The 15,278-nt window shown below is 33.9% G+C and overlaps 1 protein-coding gene across 1 annotated transcript; it reads right to left on the bottom strand.

Moving 5' to 3' along the window:
- Positions 1–207: 207 nt before the first annotated feature.
- On the bottom strand, positions 208–9,696 carry LOC123544069 (uncharacterized). The gene is made up of 9 exons (XM_053532916.1): positions 9,432–9,696; positions 8,517–8,799; positions 7,386–7,622; positions 6,945–7,021; positions 6,633–6,740; positions 5,639–5,838; positions 5,166–5,234; positions 4,631–4,726; positions 208–1,855 (listed from the first exon to the last, which is right to left on the bottom strand). Exons 2-9 carry the CDS (start codon positions 8,797–8,799, stop codon positions 1,678–1,680), a joined length of 1,248 nt encoding a protein of 415 aa, XP_053388891.1. The 5' UTR covers positions 9,432–9,696; the 3' UTR covers positions 208–1,677.
- Between the last annotated feature and the right edge of the window lie 5,582 nt (positions 9,697–15,278).

The following is a 15,278-nucleotide window of genomic DNA, read 5'->3' as shown; positions in this document are numbered from 1 at the left end:
GAACATAAAAACTGGATCAAGTTTCAATAGATTAAGTAGAAAATAAAGCCAGAAGTGATAACAAGATTCCACATTATCTGACGCAATGGCCTAGATTCTTGGACCAAACGTGACCAAGTTTTGAACATGTCATAGATATTGTTGAAGCAAACATTCTGACAAAGTTTCATTAAGATTGTACAAAAAAACGGCATGAATTATCAAAACAGACTGCATCCAAAATTTAAAGGTGGATAATCAGATTTTGGCCATGTAACGGATTTGTTCGAAACTTTAGCATCTGATCATTTACACTCATTTATGTTCACTTAACACTTAATACAAATTAGATTTTCACTGGAGGTATTTTTAAAATTCCATTTTCCTATCCTGGTTGCCCAACCAAGATAGAGTTATTTTATCATAAGTATAAATTTGATAAACATACTTTGCCTAAGGAAATGTATAAATATTAGACATATTGTAATATATTTGTAAAATATTTGCATTAAAAATTATGTATTTAGATGGAATTCATTAGAAACGAAAGTTTGAAAAATTATTATTACCTCCCTTTGCCTATCTTGGTTGCGCAACCAAGATAGATTGGAAATAAATGAATTCAGAAGCTACACACAGCTTTAAAACTTGCATTTTGGTTCAGATTGTTCAATAGTTGATATGTCTATCAAATGCAAATGTAAAACTAGACATTGTATCGAAATAAAAAGAAATACCCAGCTTTTTATATACTTTCATATTAAAGGGGAGTAATTACAAAATTTAATAAAAATAATAAAATATACATTTCAAATAGGAATCTAACTCTATGTAATCGGTCTTTTTGTTCGTAAATAATTCTCTACCAGAATATACAAAAAGTAAAAAATGTCATTAAATGTTGATAAATGTGACTGACCACCTTAATTATCTGATAATCCTCAAGTAACTTCATTACAGTTATCCCATCATTTAATACAGACTGCGTCTAAAGTTTACAATCCCACACACCTCGGTGTATTAAACTTGATTCGATAAAACATTTAACATAATGACAGAGCAAAAATTAAAAAGTTTTTATTATCTGTTGTGTGATAAGAAATACCTGCAGGATTGTCGTTAGGTGAAAGACCAAAAAAATGTTCACACATCAAGACGGCTTTGTAAAAATGGCTGACCGAAATATAAATAGTTATTCGTTGGAAATGGCAAAATGAAATATTGGCCTTCCATAAAAACAGGCCAAAGCAATCCCCGTAGGTTGAGAAAATCTCTCTGATTTTAATGATGTGAGCAGGAGTAATCTTAGTTTGAAATAAAAAAAAATGACCCACAAAAAAACAATTATGAAGGGTCATCATGTACTCCAAAAAAGGTTGCCATGAAAAAACTCTGAATTCCTGCTTACATTTTACTGAAGCTATCCATAAATAATTATAGTTCAACTAAAAACTGCCATGAAAGGCAAATGCAACAGAATCTATAAAGTACATTTATGAAGTGTCACTGAAATTTGTATGGATTTATGAAGACTTAGTAATCATGATATGCCCTTCATCCATATTTTTTGGAACTGATGTCAGTCTTCAATTAATTGTTCTTCCGGTTTTGGCCAGCTTTCTCTTTTAAGCCTTGACTGTTGTTTCTCTACAAGCTGCTTCGTTGGTGGAGGAGCCTCTGGTGCAATCGTTGGAGCAATTAAACTGGGATCATCCGGGCACGTAACCTTTTCTTACTTAATGGTCTTTCTTTGAAGGACTTGCAATAAACTGACAAAACTGCAATCATCATTTCTGGAATGTAGCTGTAGTCCTTTGGCACTTTTACATATTTGAAGCCCCAGTGATTTGCAGCCTTTGAAAATGTTCTACAGTAGCTGAAATTAAATAACCACATGAAAGCTTGATATATGAAACAAGAGGACCATGATGGTCCTGAATCGCTCACCTGTCCCCACATGACCGAGTTTTGAACTGAGTATGATGTCGTTTTTTTCTATTATTTGACATAGTGACCTAGTATTTGAGCTCATGTGACCCAGTTTTGAAATTGACCTAGATATTGAGATAAAAATTCTGACCAAGTTTCATGAAGATCCATTGTAAATATGGCCTCTAGAGAGGTCACAAGGTTTTTCTATTATCTGACCTAATGACCTAGTTTTTAAAGGCATGTGACCCAGTTTCGAACTTGACCTAGATATCATCAAGGTGAACATTCTGACCAATTTTCATGAAGATCTCATGAACAGTATGGCCTCTAGAGAGGTCACAAGGTTTTTCTATTTTTAGACCTAATGACCTAGTTTTTGACCACACGTCATCCACTTTCGAACTTGACCAATATATCAACAAGGTGAACATTCTGACTAATTTTCATGAAGATCCATTCAAAAATAAGGCCTCTAGAGATGTCACAAGGTTTTTCTATTTTTAGACCTAATGACCTAGTTTTTGACTGCATGTGACCCACTTTCGAACTTGACCTAGATATCATCAAGGTGAACATTCTGACCAACTTTCATGAAGATCCATGGAAAAATATGGCCTCTAGAGAGGTCACAAGGTTTTTCTATTTTTAGACCTAATGACCTAGTTTTGGACCGCACGTGACCCAGTTTCGAATCTGACCTAAATATCATCAAGATGAACATTCTGACTAATTTTTATGAATATCCATTTAAAAATATGGCCTCTAGAGAGGTCACAAGGTTTTTCTATTTTTAGACCTACTGACCTAGTTTTTGACCGCACGTGACCCACTTTCGAACATGGCCTAGATATCATTAAGATGAACATTCTGACCAATTTTCATGAAGATCCATTGAAAAATATGGCCTCTAGAGAGGTCACAAGGTTTTTCTATTTTTAGACCTACTGACCTAGTTTTTGACAGCACGTGACCCACTTTCGAAAACGGCCTAGATATCATCAAGATGAACATTCTAACCAATTTTCATGAAGATCCATTGAAAATTATAGCCTCTAGGGAGGTCACAAGGTTTTTCTATTTTTAGACCTAATGACCTAGTTTTGGACCGCACGTGACCCACTTTCGAACTTGGCCTAGATATCATCAAGATGAACATTCTGACCAATTTTCATGAAGATCCATTGAAAAATATGGCCTCTAGAGAGGTCACAAGGTTTTTCTATTTTTAGACCTACTGACCTAGTTTTGGACAGCACGTGACCCAGTTTCGAACTTGACCTAGATATCATCAAGATGAACATTAAGACCAACTTTCATACAGATCCCATGAAAAATATGGCCTCTAGAGAGGTCACAAGGTTTTTCTATTATTTGACCTACTGACCTAGTTTTTGATGGCACGTGACCCAGTTTCGAACTTGACCTAAATATCATCAAGGTGAACATTCTGACTAATTTTCATGAAGATCCATTGAAAAATATGGCCTCTAGAGAGGTCACAACGTTTTTCTATTTTTAGACCTAGAATGACCTAGTTTTGAACCGCACGTGACCCAGTTTCGAACTTGGCCTAGATATCATCAAGATGAACATTCTGACCATTTTCATGAAGATCCATTGAAAAATATGGCCTCTAGAGAGGTCACAAGGTTTTTCTATTTTTAGACCTACTGACCTAGTTTTGGACAGCACGTGACCCAGTTTCGAACTTGACCTAGATATCATCAAGATGAACACTAAGACCAACTTTCATACAGATCCCATGAAAAATATGGCCTCTAGAGAGGTCACAAGGTTTTTCTATTATTTGACCTACTGACCTAGTTTTTGATGGCACGTGACCCAGTTTCAAACTTGACCTGAATATCATCAAGGTGAACATTCTAACTTTCATGAAGATCCATTGAAAAATATGGCCTCTAGAGAGGTCACAAGGTTTTTCTATTTTTAGACCTACTGACCTAGTTTTTGATCGCAGTTGACCCAGTTTCGAACTTGACCTAGATATCATCAAGATGAACATTTTGACCAACTTTCATAAAGATCCCATGAAAAATGTGACCTCTAGAGTGGTCACAAGCAAAAGTTTACGCACGGACGCACGCACGCACGCACGGACGACGGACCCTGCGCGATGACAAAAGCTCACACTGTCACTGTGTGACATGTGAGCTAAAAAGTGAAGAAACGGTACAAAACAAGTCTTTTACTAACAAGAGCTATCATTGAAGGTGATTATACATGCAGATGCTAATTCCATACAAGGAAAGCAAGCATATTGAACACTGCCTAAAACAATTAAGAATAATGCTTCGTTTATAAAAATCCTTTCAACTTCATAGAAACTTTACAAAAAGCATAAATAAAGCTACATGACCTTTGACCCCAATATTTTAACCATGACCTTGGACCTAGTTACCACAGTTGTGTACATACCTAATCATATAATGAATGTTTATCAATATATAGGGTTTCAAAATTCCATTAGTTGTAAGATATGCCTCAAAGGGGCTGACTGACTAGACAATAATGTCTCAATGAACTTGTAATGTCACAGTTTCATATATGTTTATGGGAATATATGCCCAAGTAGCATTTTTTAAACAACATTATTATAGCAGAAACAAATCATATCAGGGCAAAGCAATTTTTGATTACAACTCATTTTTAAGTTTAGATTTCACTATCAAATAGCTTATATATTTGTGTTAATACTTACTAAAATTCTCCTTTCTTGTTTTTTCTCAGTGGTCGGTTCAGATGGTGCATATAATCAATAGCAGCTAATTGGCATCTGCATTTGTAACTTGCATAACTGTAAAAGTGAGACACAAAAACTTAGGCACCCAAAACCTTTGTCCTAATGAGCTAAAATAGTAAAAGATATCTACTTTACTTTGATGTTAGTCTAAGCATACTCCAGCTACTGATGGTAACTGTTCCAATTTTGTGTCCAAATGCAACAGGATATCATCCTATAAAATTTGACAGTATATAACCCAAATCTTTCTTACATTACTGATCCTAAATAACAATAGGGACCATCCACTGAGCATATACAATCATTAAATGAACTTTTTGACCATAGGCCAAAGCATGCTGCATGGTCAAAGCATGCTACAGTTATCTATCAGAACAAAAAGCAAAATGGTCCACATAAAGGGACAGACTGACATGAGTGTAAAACATTACAAACACCTTAAAATGTAAAATTACCGATTACATGTTTAAATGAATCTGAAAATATCTCTTACGTGAATGCATGTCGCTTTGAGACGTACATTAGTAGGTGGTTGTTAAATGATTCAATCTCTGAAGTTGTCCTGTAAGAAAATAGAAGTAAAATCAGTTTATTATTATATTGATACATACCTCTAAATATAGGAGCACTGTCAACACTAAATATTTTCATATTGTCTTTGTAAAATGAATGTTATTACATTCAACATCACAAACATAAACAGGTTCTAAACATCCTATTGAAATCAAATTGTAAGCTTTAGTTAGTGCACAAGAACAGTGGTTCTAATCTGAGGAAAGCTTACAGTGGTCGTTTGCATATATGACCTATCATTTTTCAATTTTGTTTCTTGGCAGAAGTTATTTATAGATTTATTGAAAACATGTCAATATTTTCCTGAATCGATGAACAAATGTGCCGCATACTTCTGATAAACTGTGGAAAACATGGTGTTTACCAATAAAATAAAAATTCTGACAAACTTACTGACAAGTAACATAGTGACCAAGATTGCTCTGGAACCGGTGGTCCATTATTATTTTCTCAAGGGCAATGATTGAGGAACCATCTGGATCTAACCATTCCTTTTCTCTCTCAACAGTTTGGTCAATTTCCTCATGGTCACATCCCCCTAATGCCCATCGATGTACGTTTAAGGAGTGGTTCATGACTGACACAAACTTCATCTATAAATGAGAATGGAAATAAATCATGACAAGACTGAAAAGTAACAAGAGGGCCCTGAAGGCCCTGAATCGCACATCTGACATAGTTCTAACCAATATAACCTAGTATTTAATTTGTCCTAGATTTCTTAGAGATATGATGACAGTTTAATGAAAATGAGGAAGAAAGGAAGAAAATGCGGGCTAAAGTGTTAACATGGTTTTCCTAACAACTGCCCTATTGACCTAGTTTTTGACACAGTTTCAAAATAATCTGAGATTTTATAAGGGTAAAATTGTGACCAAGTTTGATAAGATTTGGCCAAAATTTTGACCTCTAAGTGTTACAGTACAGTTGTCGACTATGGACACAGGATGATCAAAAAAGCTAACATAGAGCTAACTAATATGTTAGACACATACAGATTCAGTGAAAAGTTATTTTTTCCTTTTAAAATGCACAGCTAATGTTATCTTTAGGGATTTTAATCAAAAGCAAGGATCTGATATTGTATATTTTGACGTTTCAGCAAAAACACCCATTTCATGAGCATATAAATTTAACAATTTCAACTTCAGAAGTAAAAATATTTGCCGTTATCTGTTACTGCACTGGAATTTAATTTTGCCGATTTAGCAAAGCTCTGCAAAAAATTTATGATTTCACAGTAGTCAATTTGGGAAAAACTGCAAGGTTTCAAGAAATTTAATAGGGAAGTTGCCTTAAATGCCCCATTCATACATTAGAAAAATTGCCTGATGTTATAAATGGCATTTCTGATATGGGGGTAAATCTAAAAGTTAAAATATAGTACCTGTAAAACATCTCTGTCACCATTGCAAGTTTCAGCGCTGTAAAAGAAATGGTTTGTTATGTCCTGAACCCATGGCTTCAGTTGACTATTTCCCTTTTCCAATGCTACCTACAAAACAGAAAAAAGCTAACCTAAATTATCAGGTAGTGCAATATCTTCACAGAGCAAATGAAAAAAAAAAAAGATATCATCAAATTGAATGAAATTTCATCAGATACAACTGAATTTGTTATAAAGACCCTTAATTTAGAGTAAAAAAAAAAGTGCGTATAACTTATAATGAGCTAAAATTGTTGTTGAAAAATATCTTACAGCATGTAACTTTTTCCCCAGATTCTTTGCTCCGTGCCACATATCCCAGCTGTGTCGTATATCAGGAAAGTCTCTGCCTGTAACAATAAATCACACTTGCAATCATGTGAAACAAGTAAAGAGCAGAGAAAATTAGATTATTGTACACCTCTAGATTGTTTCTCTTGTGAAGTTTACTAAACATCAGAGACAGGAGTTTGGTTTTCAGAACTGATGGTAACAGAGATTACAATACTAGGATTTTACATAAATATTAGATAATTTTTAGTCAGAACTGTAGCATGGTCCCACAGATGTCAGTCTTGGAGAAAAAAGGCATGTTTGCTGTCGAATACATAAGGGATAAAATGAATTAATAAAGTTAAATAATGTGGGACCCATATTTGTCCTTAATTAATGTAAATTCCAAACAGGTACTAAATAATGTGTAAGTACACTAACGCATAATTGATGAGATCTGAGGATGTGCATCAGTCACAATCTCCTTCACCTCTATGCCAGCATCTTTAATATCATCCATAGTCTTTCTAAAGCCACGTACTTCCAACTGTCCGGATTTAAGCTGAACTTCTCTTTTATCAATTACTTCCATTGAAACTATTTTCTTGTCTGTCTGATTCATGACTGTGTAGGTGCAGTATTTGGCAGAATGGCCAGGACTGTCCATTCTTCCATCCCCTGCATAAACAAAGACAGTTTCATAAACACCATTTCCGACATACATCCCAACATAAATAATAAAATATTATAGCTTGTAGTTGAAAATTGAATATATATGTACTTCACCATAAAATTTCTAAGCCTAAAGCAACTCTTTTGGTACAACTTTTAGAAGAAAATAACAAATCCATATCCCCTTTAATGTTTTCCTGTACCAGCTACTGAAAAGAATGATTAGGAGAATTGTTACTGAAGGCATTTGATGTGCATAGTTGCCCCTTTGTTATGTTGTAAACATGAGCTTTGACATTCAAGTGTGACCTGGATAGTGCACTCTCCATGTTATGTTCGTGTGGCAAACAGTTGATGGGAATTTTACGCAATTGATTATAGTTGTATAGAAGAAATAAAAAGAACACAAATTAATGTAATTTATATTTGACTTATGAGTGTGACCTTGGACTTAGTGACCCAGGTTGTATGTACTGAGGTAGTTTTATAGCAATCTTACAATTGGTTTAGACAATAAGAGCAAACAAAGTAAAACTTTTTGTCCATTATCTAAGTGTGACCTTGACCTTGGACCATGTGATATGAATTTTGCACTATGTACATCGTCTTGAGGAGGTTATAACTGACGCTTGTTTCACAAAAACCTTTACTGCTGTTTAGAAGATATGGAAAGGATATGATAAGCAGGCACACAAAGAGAAAGGCGGGGTCCACTCCAGTATAGCTTCTATATACTTTGTATCTGGGAGCATAATAATAATACAATTTTGAAAGGATAAAGCCCCATTCGCTAATCATGAAACTAGGAAATGATAGGTGGAGTTCAATGTAAATAAGTTTTCTTCTCTACTCATTAATTAATAATATTAACTTCATTCAATTTAAAAAGCCTTTTTTTACCTGCAACTACAATGCTTGTGGCACGCAATTCTTCTTGGGTCGATTGTTTTATAGTCAACCAGTATCTGTCAACTTCTGGTATAATATACTGGCCCTGAATTCTATCGAACATGGAGGCGGAAGGAAATCCCAACCTCATGAACTTAGCCATAAGGGCAACTTTGGAATAGTTATTTCCAGACATGACTATTGCTGCATAGATTTTGAAATTTCCAACCATTACTCCGTTTGGTAGGACAGGTTGGCTTGTCCATGTTAAACTGTTGTGGCTTTTTGGGCACATCTGAAAAATTAAAATGTCATCTTTAAGCTACATTTTAAAATTTTACATCAGCCATGTACCTGCATTTGAACACATTACTATCAAACCTAAATACATACTACTCACAAGGGTTCTCCAAAGAGTTTTTTCAAGGCATGCTATCTGAACGCCTTTCAAAACTATCTACACATATCTTTTTCTAACAAATTGCATAAAGACAAAAACTACATTCTATGTATACTTTTGTAGGTTATACATACTAACTCACTGCTAATCACTTTCACACTCAACTAAGACTATCAATAAAAGAAATTAATAACCCAGATGTCACTTTGATACAGGGAAAGTAAATTGTTGTGTTCATGACCTTTGACCTTCAGTTGAGCTTGACAGATTATACACTCTGTACTCATTCTTGATAAGGTAAATAAATCAGGTACTTGGCCCATCACTAATAAGATATGGAGCATACACAAATGTAAACTACCTGACCTTTGACCTGCAACCTGACCTTGACCCTAGTGACATGGGTTGTGCATTTCATCTTGATGAGGTAAAAAACTGATGCCAGTTTCATAGGAAATCTATAAATTGACGAATGCTGTTTTCATGCCCTCCTCAAAATTATTTCAATTTATACAATAAAACATTACCCAGTTGAGAGTTATTCCAGATGCATTTTTTCTACTGGACAGTGAAACTGTTTCTTTACAACTTTTATTTTCACATTCTGTTATTGGTATCTTTTTAGCTAGAGCTCTCAGAGATGCTTCTGATACTAATATCAGTCCATCTTCTTCCTCTGAATGACTATATGTCAGAAGTTTATTTTTTCCTGTGCTACTGTATTCTATTTCACTATTTTCTGTGTCTTCTGTATCTTCTTCAATGATGTCAATTACTTCTTGCTCCACATTCACATCCGCCTCAGTCACAATCAAATGCATACTTTTTAGGTGCTCCATGTTATACACCCAAATTTAAAAGTGCATGTTTATATATTCTGTCTTCAGCACTTCAGGAGTTACATATCACTACCCAGTTGCAGGTAGAACTACTTTCAGGTATCTGATGTACATATAAAACGAACGCCATGTTGTCCAATAACAGAAAAAAGGTCAAAATTCGGCGTTATATTGTTTCACCTAAAAAAATGTGCTTTTTGTCTTTTCATTTTAATTAAAACCTGAACCAGCAAGATATTTTTGTGCTATTTGGTTTACAGGAAAATTCGTCTTCTTTCAGCTGCAAGTTATTTCAACTGTCTATGTCACCCACAACAGAAGATATGTACTGAAGACTGACATGACCGTTTTGTTATATATTTTGCCTTTTTGCTCTTTCCTCATATCAAATATGTGATTTCATTATGAAATAATTCTTTTTTTACTGTCTTATTTGTCTTTGTGTGAACTTCAGTCTACCTTCTTCTGAAAATAATAGCATTCTTTCAGGTGGAAGTTTCTTATCTCCTCAGATTTGACTCTGAACAGACAGTGATGAATGCGCCAATTTTTTCGTCCTGTCCGTAGACACCTATTTTCTTTGTGAAGGATGCAATATTCGAGTTTGCTCACTGTGGGTATGAAAGTTGCTAGGATAGTGTCTAAGTTGATAAACATTAGACGGAATTAAACTGGGTTATATAGATATAAATAGTTGTTGAATTGCAAAATGTCTTGTCCGTAGACTCATGTCTTGTCCGTAGACACTAAAGAAACGGAGGTTTTTTGACAAATATCATTTATAAAATCATACTGGAGCTATTTATCAAGTTTCAATGATACATCACACTTAATATTTATACAAAATATAGAATAAATATATTTCTAATGAAACGTACTTCTTTCAAATGCAAAATGTTACCCATTTATTCTTGTGTGTACAATCTGAATCTGAGAAGTACAATGGATATAGAATTATGTTTTTATCTTATACATGACTTATATAAATGTTAAAAGCTATTAAAAAAGGAATAATACATTTCTTTCTAACCCTCCCTTTTAATGGCAAAAACAATGCATGCAAAGAGGGTGTCTTCGGACAAGACATTATGCAAATACTATTCAATATATTTTCTGTTTTCAATAAAAACCAGCACTGAACCTTAGAAATAAATCAAGAGATCTTTGAAATAAATCAAGAGACTCTCAAATGTAAAAAAACAACAACAATCTTTTACAAGTTATTAGTAAAACAGAAAGAATGAGAAGATAGAAGCAAACACTTATAAAAATAACTGAAAGAAGTAAGGCATATAATGCATTCAGACTGACAGACACACACAAAGACAGGAGTAAATCAATGTCTCCCACCACTGTGATGGGAGACATGATTAAGCTATTTATTCATGCACTAAATTTATTAATGCACAATCAAACCAAAGCTGCATCAGGTCACTTGCTGTTTAGCATTTCATGAAGAGCATAGGTCTCTGTGGCCTTATCAACCTGCTTTGACTAAAAACTGATAAATTCTTATAATAGATAGATATCAGAGGTATTTTGGTATGTTTTAATGTCACCTTTGACCTACAACAATAGCAATAATCAATCATCACATGATATGTGAGAACTGTAGACTAAAACCTTCTCCATTTATTGCATGGAAACCATAACATGTCTGAAGGTCGCTGTAACCTTGACCTTTTATAAACCCACTCCCAAAATAGGGACATCTGTTAACCATGTGCAATCACCTTATTTTTTAAGTTTGGCTCTTGTTAGCCAAAGCATTCTCTACAGTAGACACCGATTAGAAACCAAGTGGTCTACCAACAGACACAACAACCAAAACACCTTTCTATCAAGTTGGGGGAATGGCGGACAAATACTGGTTCAAGGACCATAACCTTTTTGTAAGTAGGTCAAATTACACACAGAACATAACATGTCTACACCCTTATCATTTGACATTTGGTCATATTCTAGTGGAGTATGGATCTATTGTTAGACATGGTGTGGGCTGTCCACTTTCAACTTAAAAATTTTGTTATAATCAACTCAGGATGGCATATTTCTGTGCTCATCAGTGCCAAGATATAATGCATGGTGATTGGTTTTCAAGATTTCATTCTAAACTATTTCATTTGCCTTTCAACTTTTATTCTGTAACTGACTGAAATCACATAAAACTGAAGCAGTTTAAATCATCTTAAAAAAGAAATTACAAGCAATTTACTACGTGATTAGTCTCCTTGCACTTTCTCCCTTTCAAAAATGAGAGCTATTTTATTTTAGATTTGTTTGTTTTTTGGGGGTTTAATGCCCTTTTCCAACAGAATTTCAGTTATGTAACTTAACAATTGTTAATTGATTCTGTACTGTACAATCATGTTCTCTGCAAGTAACTGCCAACTCCCCCACATGCATCAGAGGCAGAGGTCTAAAATTCTGAAATCACTAAGTTTGATTTACGATTGGAGTTACTAACATTTGTTTCAGTATTTTTCCAAGAAAGTAATATTAATATAGGTGATAACATGAAAAAAAGGTAAATGTGATAAAAAATAGTTAAAAAGCTATGTCTTCGGTCATACTATCTTATATGATGGAAAAAAAGTCTATATTAATCAAAAATATTACTGGCTAGAAAAAGAGAATATATCTTGGGAATTTTAAGAAAAAAACATAAGATTAAGTCATTAGCTGACTCAAAACTAAGTGATAAAAACTCATCAAGGTGAACCTTTATGACAGGATCAAATTATTCTGTAAACAGGTTAAAATTCACAGGAATTTTATTTTGCAGGACTACTTAAAATATTAGTATGAGTTACAGATCTCACAGAATAAATGTCATATGAGTATTTTACAACATACAGCTATTTAAGCAGTCAGCAAGGGAGTTTGTTTCATTAGTTTTCCATTTAAGACACAGTTGTAATCTTTTAAAAAAGTTGTTCTCAGCTATAAAGTTAACAAATTCTTCCTACTTTTTTAATGTTTCTACTTTTATGAACATGTTTAGACGAACTCATAGCGTTCTGTTGTCAGAGGGCAATGTGACTGTCTTGTCCATATACACTTGTTCATGTTGAGTTTTCACAGAGTTCTTCATGTTAAACTTTGTGTTTATACTTTTTTACCATAATATGTTGATTGATATGGTTGATAACAGCATGTAAATAATTCGCCTCAACAAAGTCTAGTCTGAGGTGGTTTCTTCCACCATCCAATTTCAGGAAGATTGTGGTTTACTTTGTTTAGTTGACATTAAAAGTTATTACAGATAAATAAACATAGTCTAAATGGTGTACATAACAGGATGCAAGGTCAGTTCTTAAGCACATTAAATGCATGAGCATTGATTTGAAACATTATTACTCTATCTTAGAAACATTATTACTCTATCTGTCTTTTACACAGAAATTATGGTCAAATGTCTTGTCCGTAGACACCAAGCTGAAGGAGATTTTTAACAGCCTATTTCAGTGAGGATCCTTCCATGTATCATTATTTTTAGTATATAGTGAAATATGAAAACAATTAGTCCTAATTTATGTAAGCAATAGCACAGAACTTGTCACATAATGACATTTTGATTTAGTCACAGTTGTTCAAATCCTTCAATTATTCGAAGGCACATTCTGAAGACCGTCAATTATACTTATTTTCTTAAATTTGTTTGTTATTTACTTGTTCTTGATCATTTTAAACATAAAAAGTTCAACAGAACTAAAAGACTGTCTTCTAAAACCTATGTAGAAAGCACTTAGCGATGATGTCTTGTCCGTAGACTTTTTGGGTAAATTTCGGCTTTCATTTTAGAACTGCGATATCTCTGCTAAACATAGTCGTAATCACAAAAATGAGACCATTATTTAAAGAGAAATGACTGGATTTTTAGAAAATAACATATTTGAGTTGAACAAATGCATTTCAAAAGGTATGCAAAAACTGAAAGCAGGTAGAAAACAAACATTTCTAGAATTTTGAACTTCAAAAGAAGATAATAACTACAAACCTTTGTGTAATTTATTAGTTTTTTGGGTTTTCTACATTACTTTAATGTATATTATCATGTGGTAACAATTTTGTTGGGTCACAAAGAGTTATTTGAATAAAACAGTCCTTTAAAAATGGTCATGTCTGTTTTATTTTTTCCCTGAAGATTCATCTTTATATCATAAAAAGAATATTGTCGAACTATCAGACAGTGACAACTACCATTGTTTTTGTAGAACCAAGGTATATGGTAAATAAACATTTCAAAATAAAACAGTTTTACAAACTTTTATTTTTGACCCGAAGTGAAACAAAAAAATGCATTTGATTGTGACTGAGGCAATCCTGAACACATTCATCATCCTTCAGGTCAACAGGTCTTGGCCTATAATAACATTTGCCATTTATCCTCAAAAACTTTATGTATAATAAAAAAATACTATGATAGAACAAGAGCTCGTCGAACACGAAATGCCCCCCTGGATGCATTTAGTAATTGCACAAGGAACAGAAATTATATGCTCACTGTAAATTAAAGTTCTACCATTCTGTTTTAATCTGACTTTGACCTTTAACATAACACATACATGTCACACGTCCCGGATTGTCCGGGATTGTCCCGGAAATCACATACTCGTCCCGGTGTCCCAGACAGTGTTGAAATGTCCCGGAAAATTAAAAATACAGAAAACAAAAATAACTCCCCAAAAAACTAGTTTTTTTGGTCTATAAATTGTTGAATTTTACATTAATAAAACACAATAAACAGTCCCCGGTGTCACATTGTTTATTCCTAATTATCCGATAATCAGTTTCATGCCCTCGAGCGGGACACATGTTAATTAAGCCAGCTCCGATCAACACTCATATTGAACGCGCCCTGCGATCTCTTGATGACCCAGATTAATTTACAATCAGCTATTTTGATGACCTTGATTATGAATTGACAAAATTATGCAATCAATAACAGTTTTATGATAATTTAATATTAGGAACAATAGCCGAAAATCTCGTTGTTTTTAGCACGTAGGCGATGAAGCTACATGTAGCCTTGATTGGAAGAAATGGCTGATAACGGTCAATTAAACGATAATTATTTTAAAAGGTTGTAATCTTTCAAAATGTAGATTGTTTGTCACACATATTCTAAATTAAACTTTTGACTATTGAATGCCTTTGCCGACCGATCCATGAAAATTGACCCAACCCGAAATATTTTATATCGATTTTATCTACAATATTTATTTTATTCCTTTGAGGGTTCCATTTTATTAATGATTAGACAAACGTTTAAGCTTTAAAGTGATACCAAATAAGCTGGATTCTAAATCACGATGACCAGGTTAATTCTTCGTATGTAGCAAGTCTCCTAATTCAGTTCACCTCGAGAACGCAACCAATTCACGTGCCGAACTATAGACGTGAATTACCCTATTTACCTCTGTTGCATTCGCAATTTAGTTGACCTTTCCGGTATTTTCCGCCCTTTGATTTTTTAGTGACCTGTTTCTTCCGGCGCGCATGCGTAGTGTAGTTAGCTGAGGTAAGCCATGG

Source organism: Mercenaria mercenaria, unplaced genomic scaffold (assembly GCF_021730395.1).
Source record: "Mercenaria mercenaria strain notata unplaced genomic scaffold, MADL_Memer_1 contig_1860, whole genome shotgun sequence".
NCBI classification, from domain to species: domain Eukaryota; kingdom Metazoa; phylum Mollusca; class Bivalvia; order Venerida; family Veneridae; genus Mercenaria; species Mercenaria mercenaria.
This window is presented reverse-complemented; position numbering and strand designations above follow the sequence as displayed.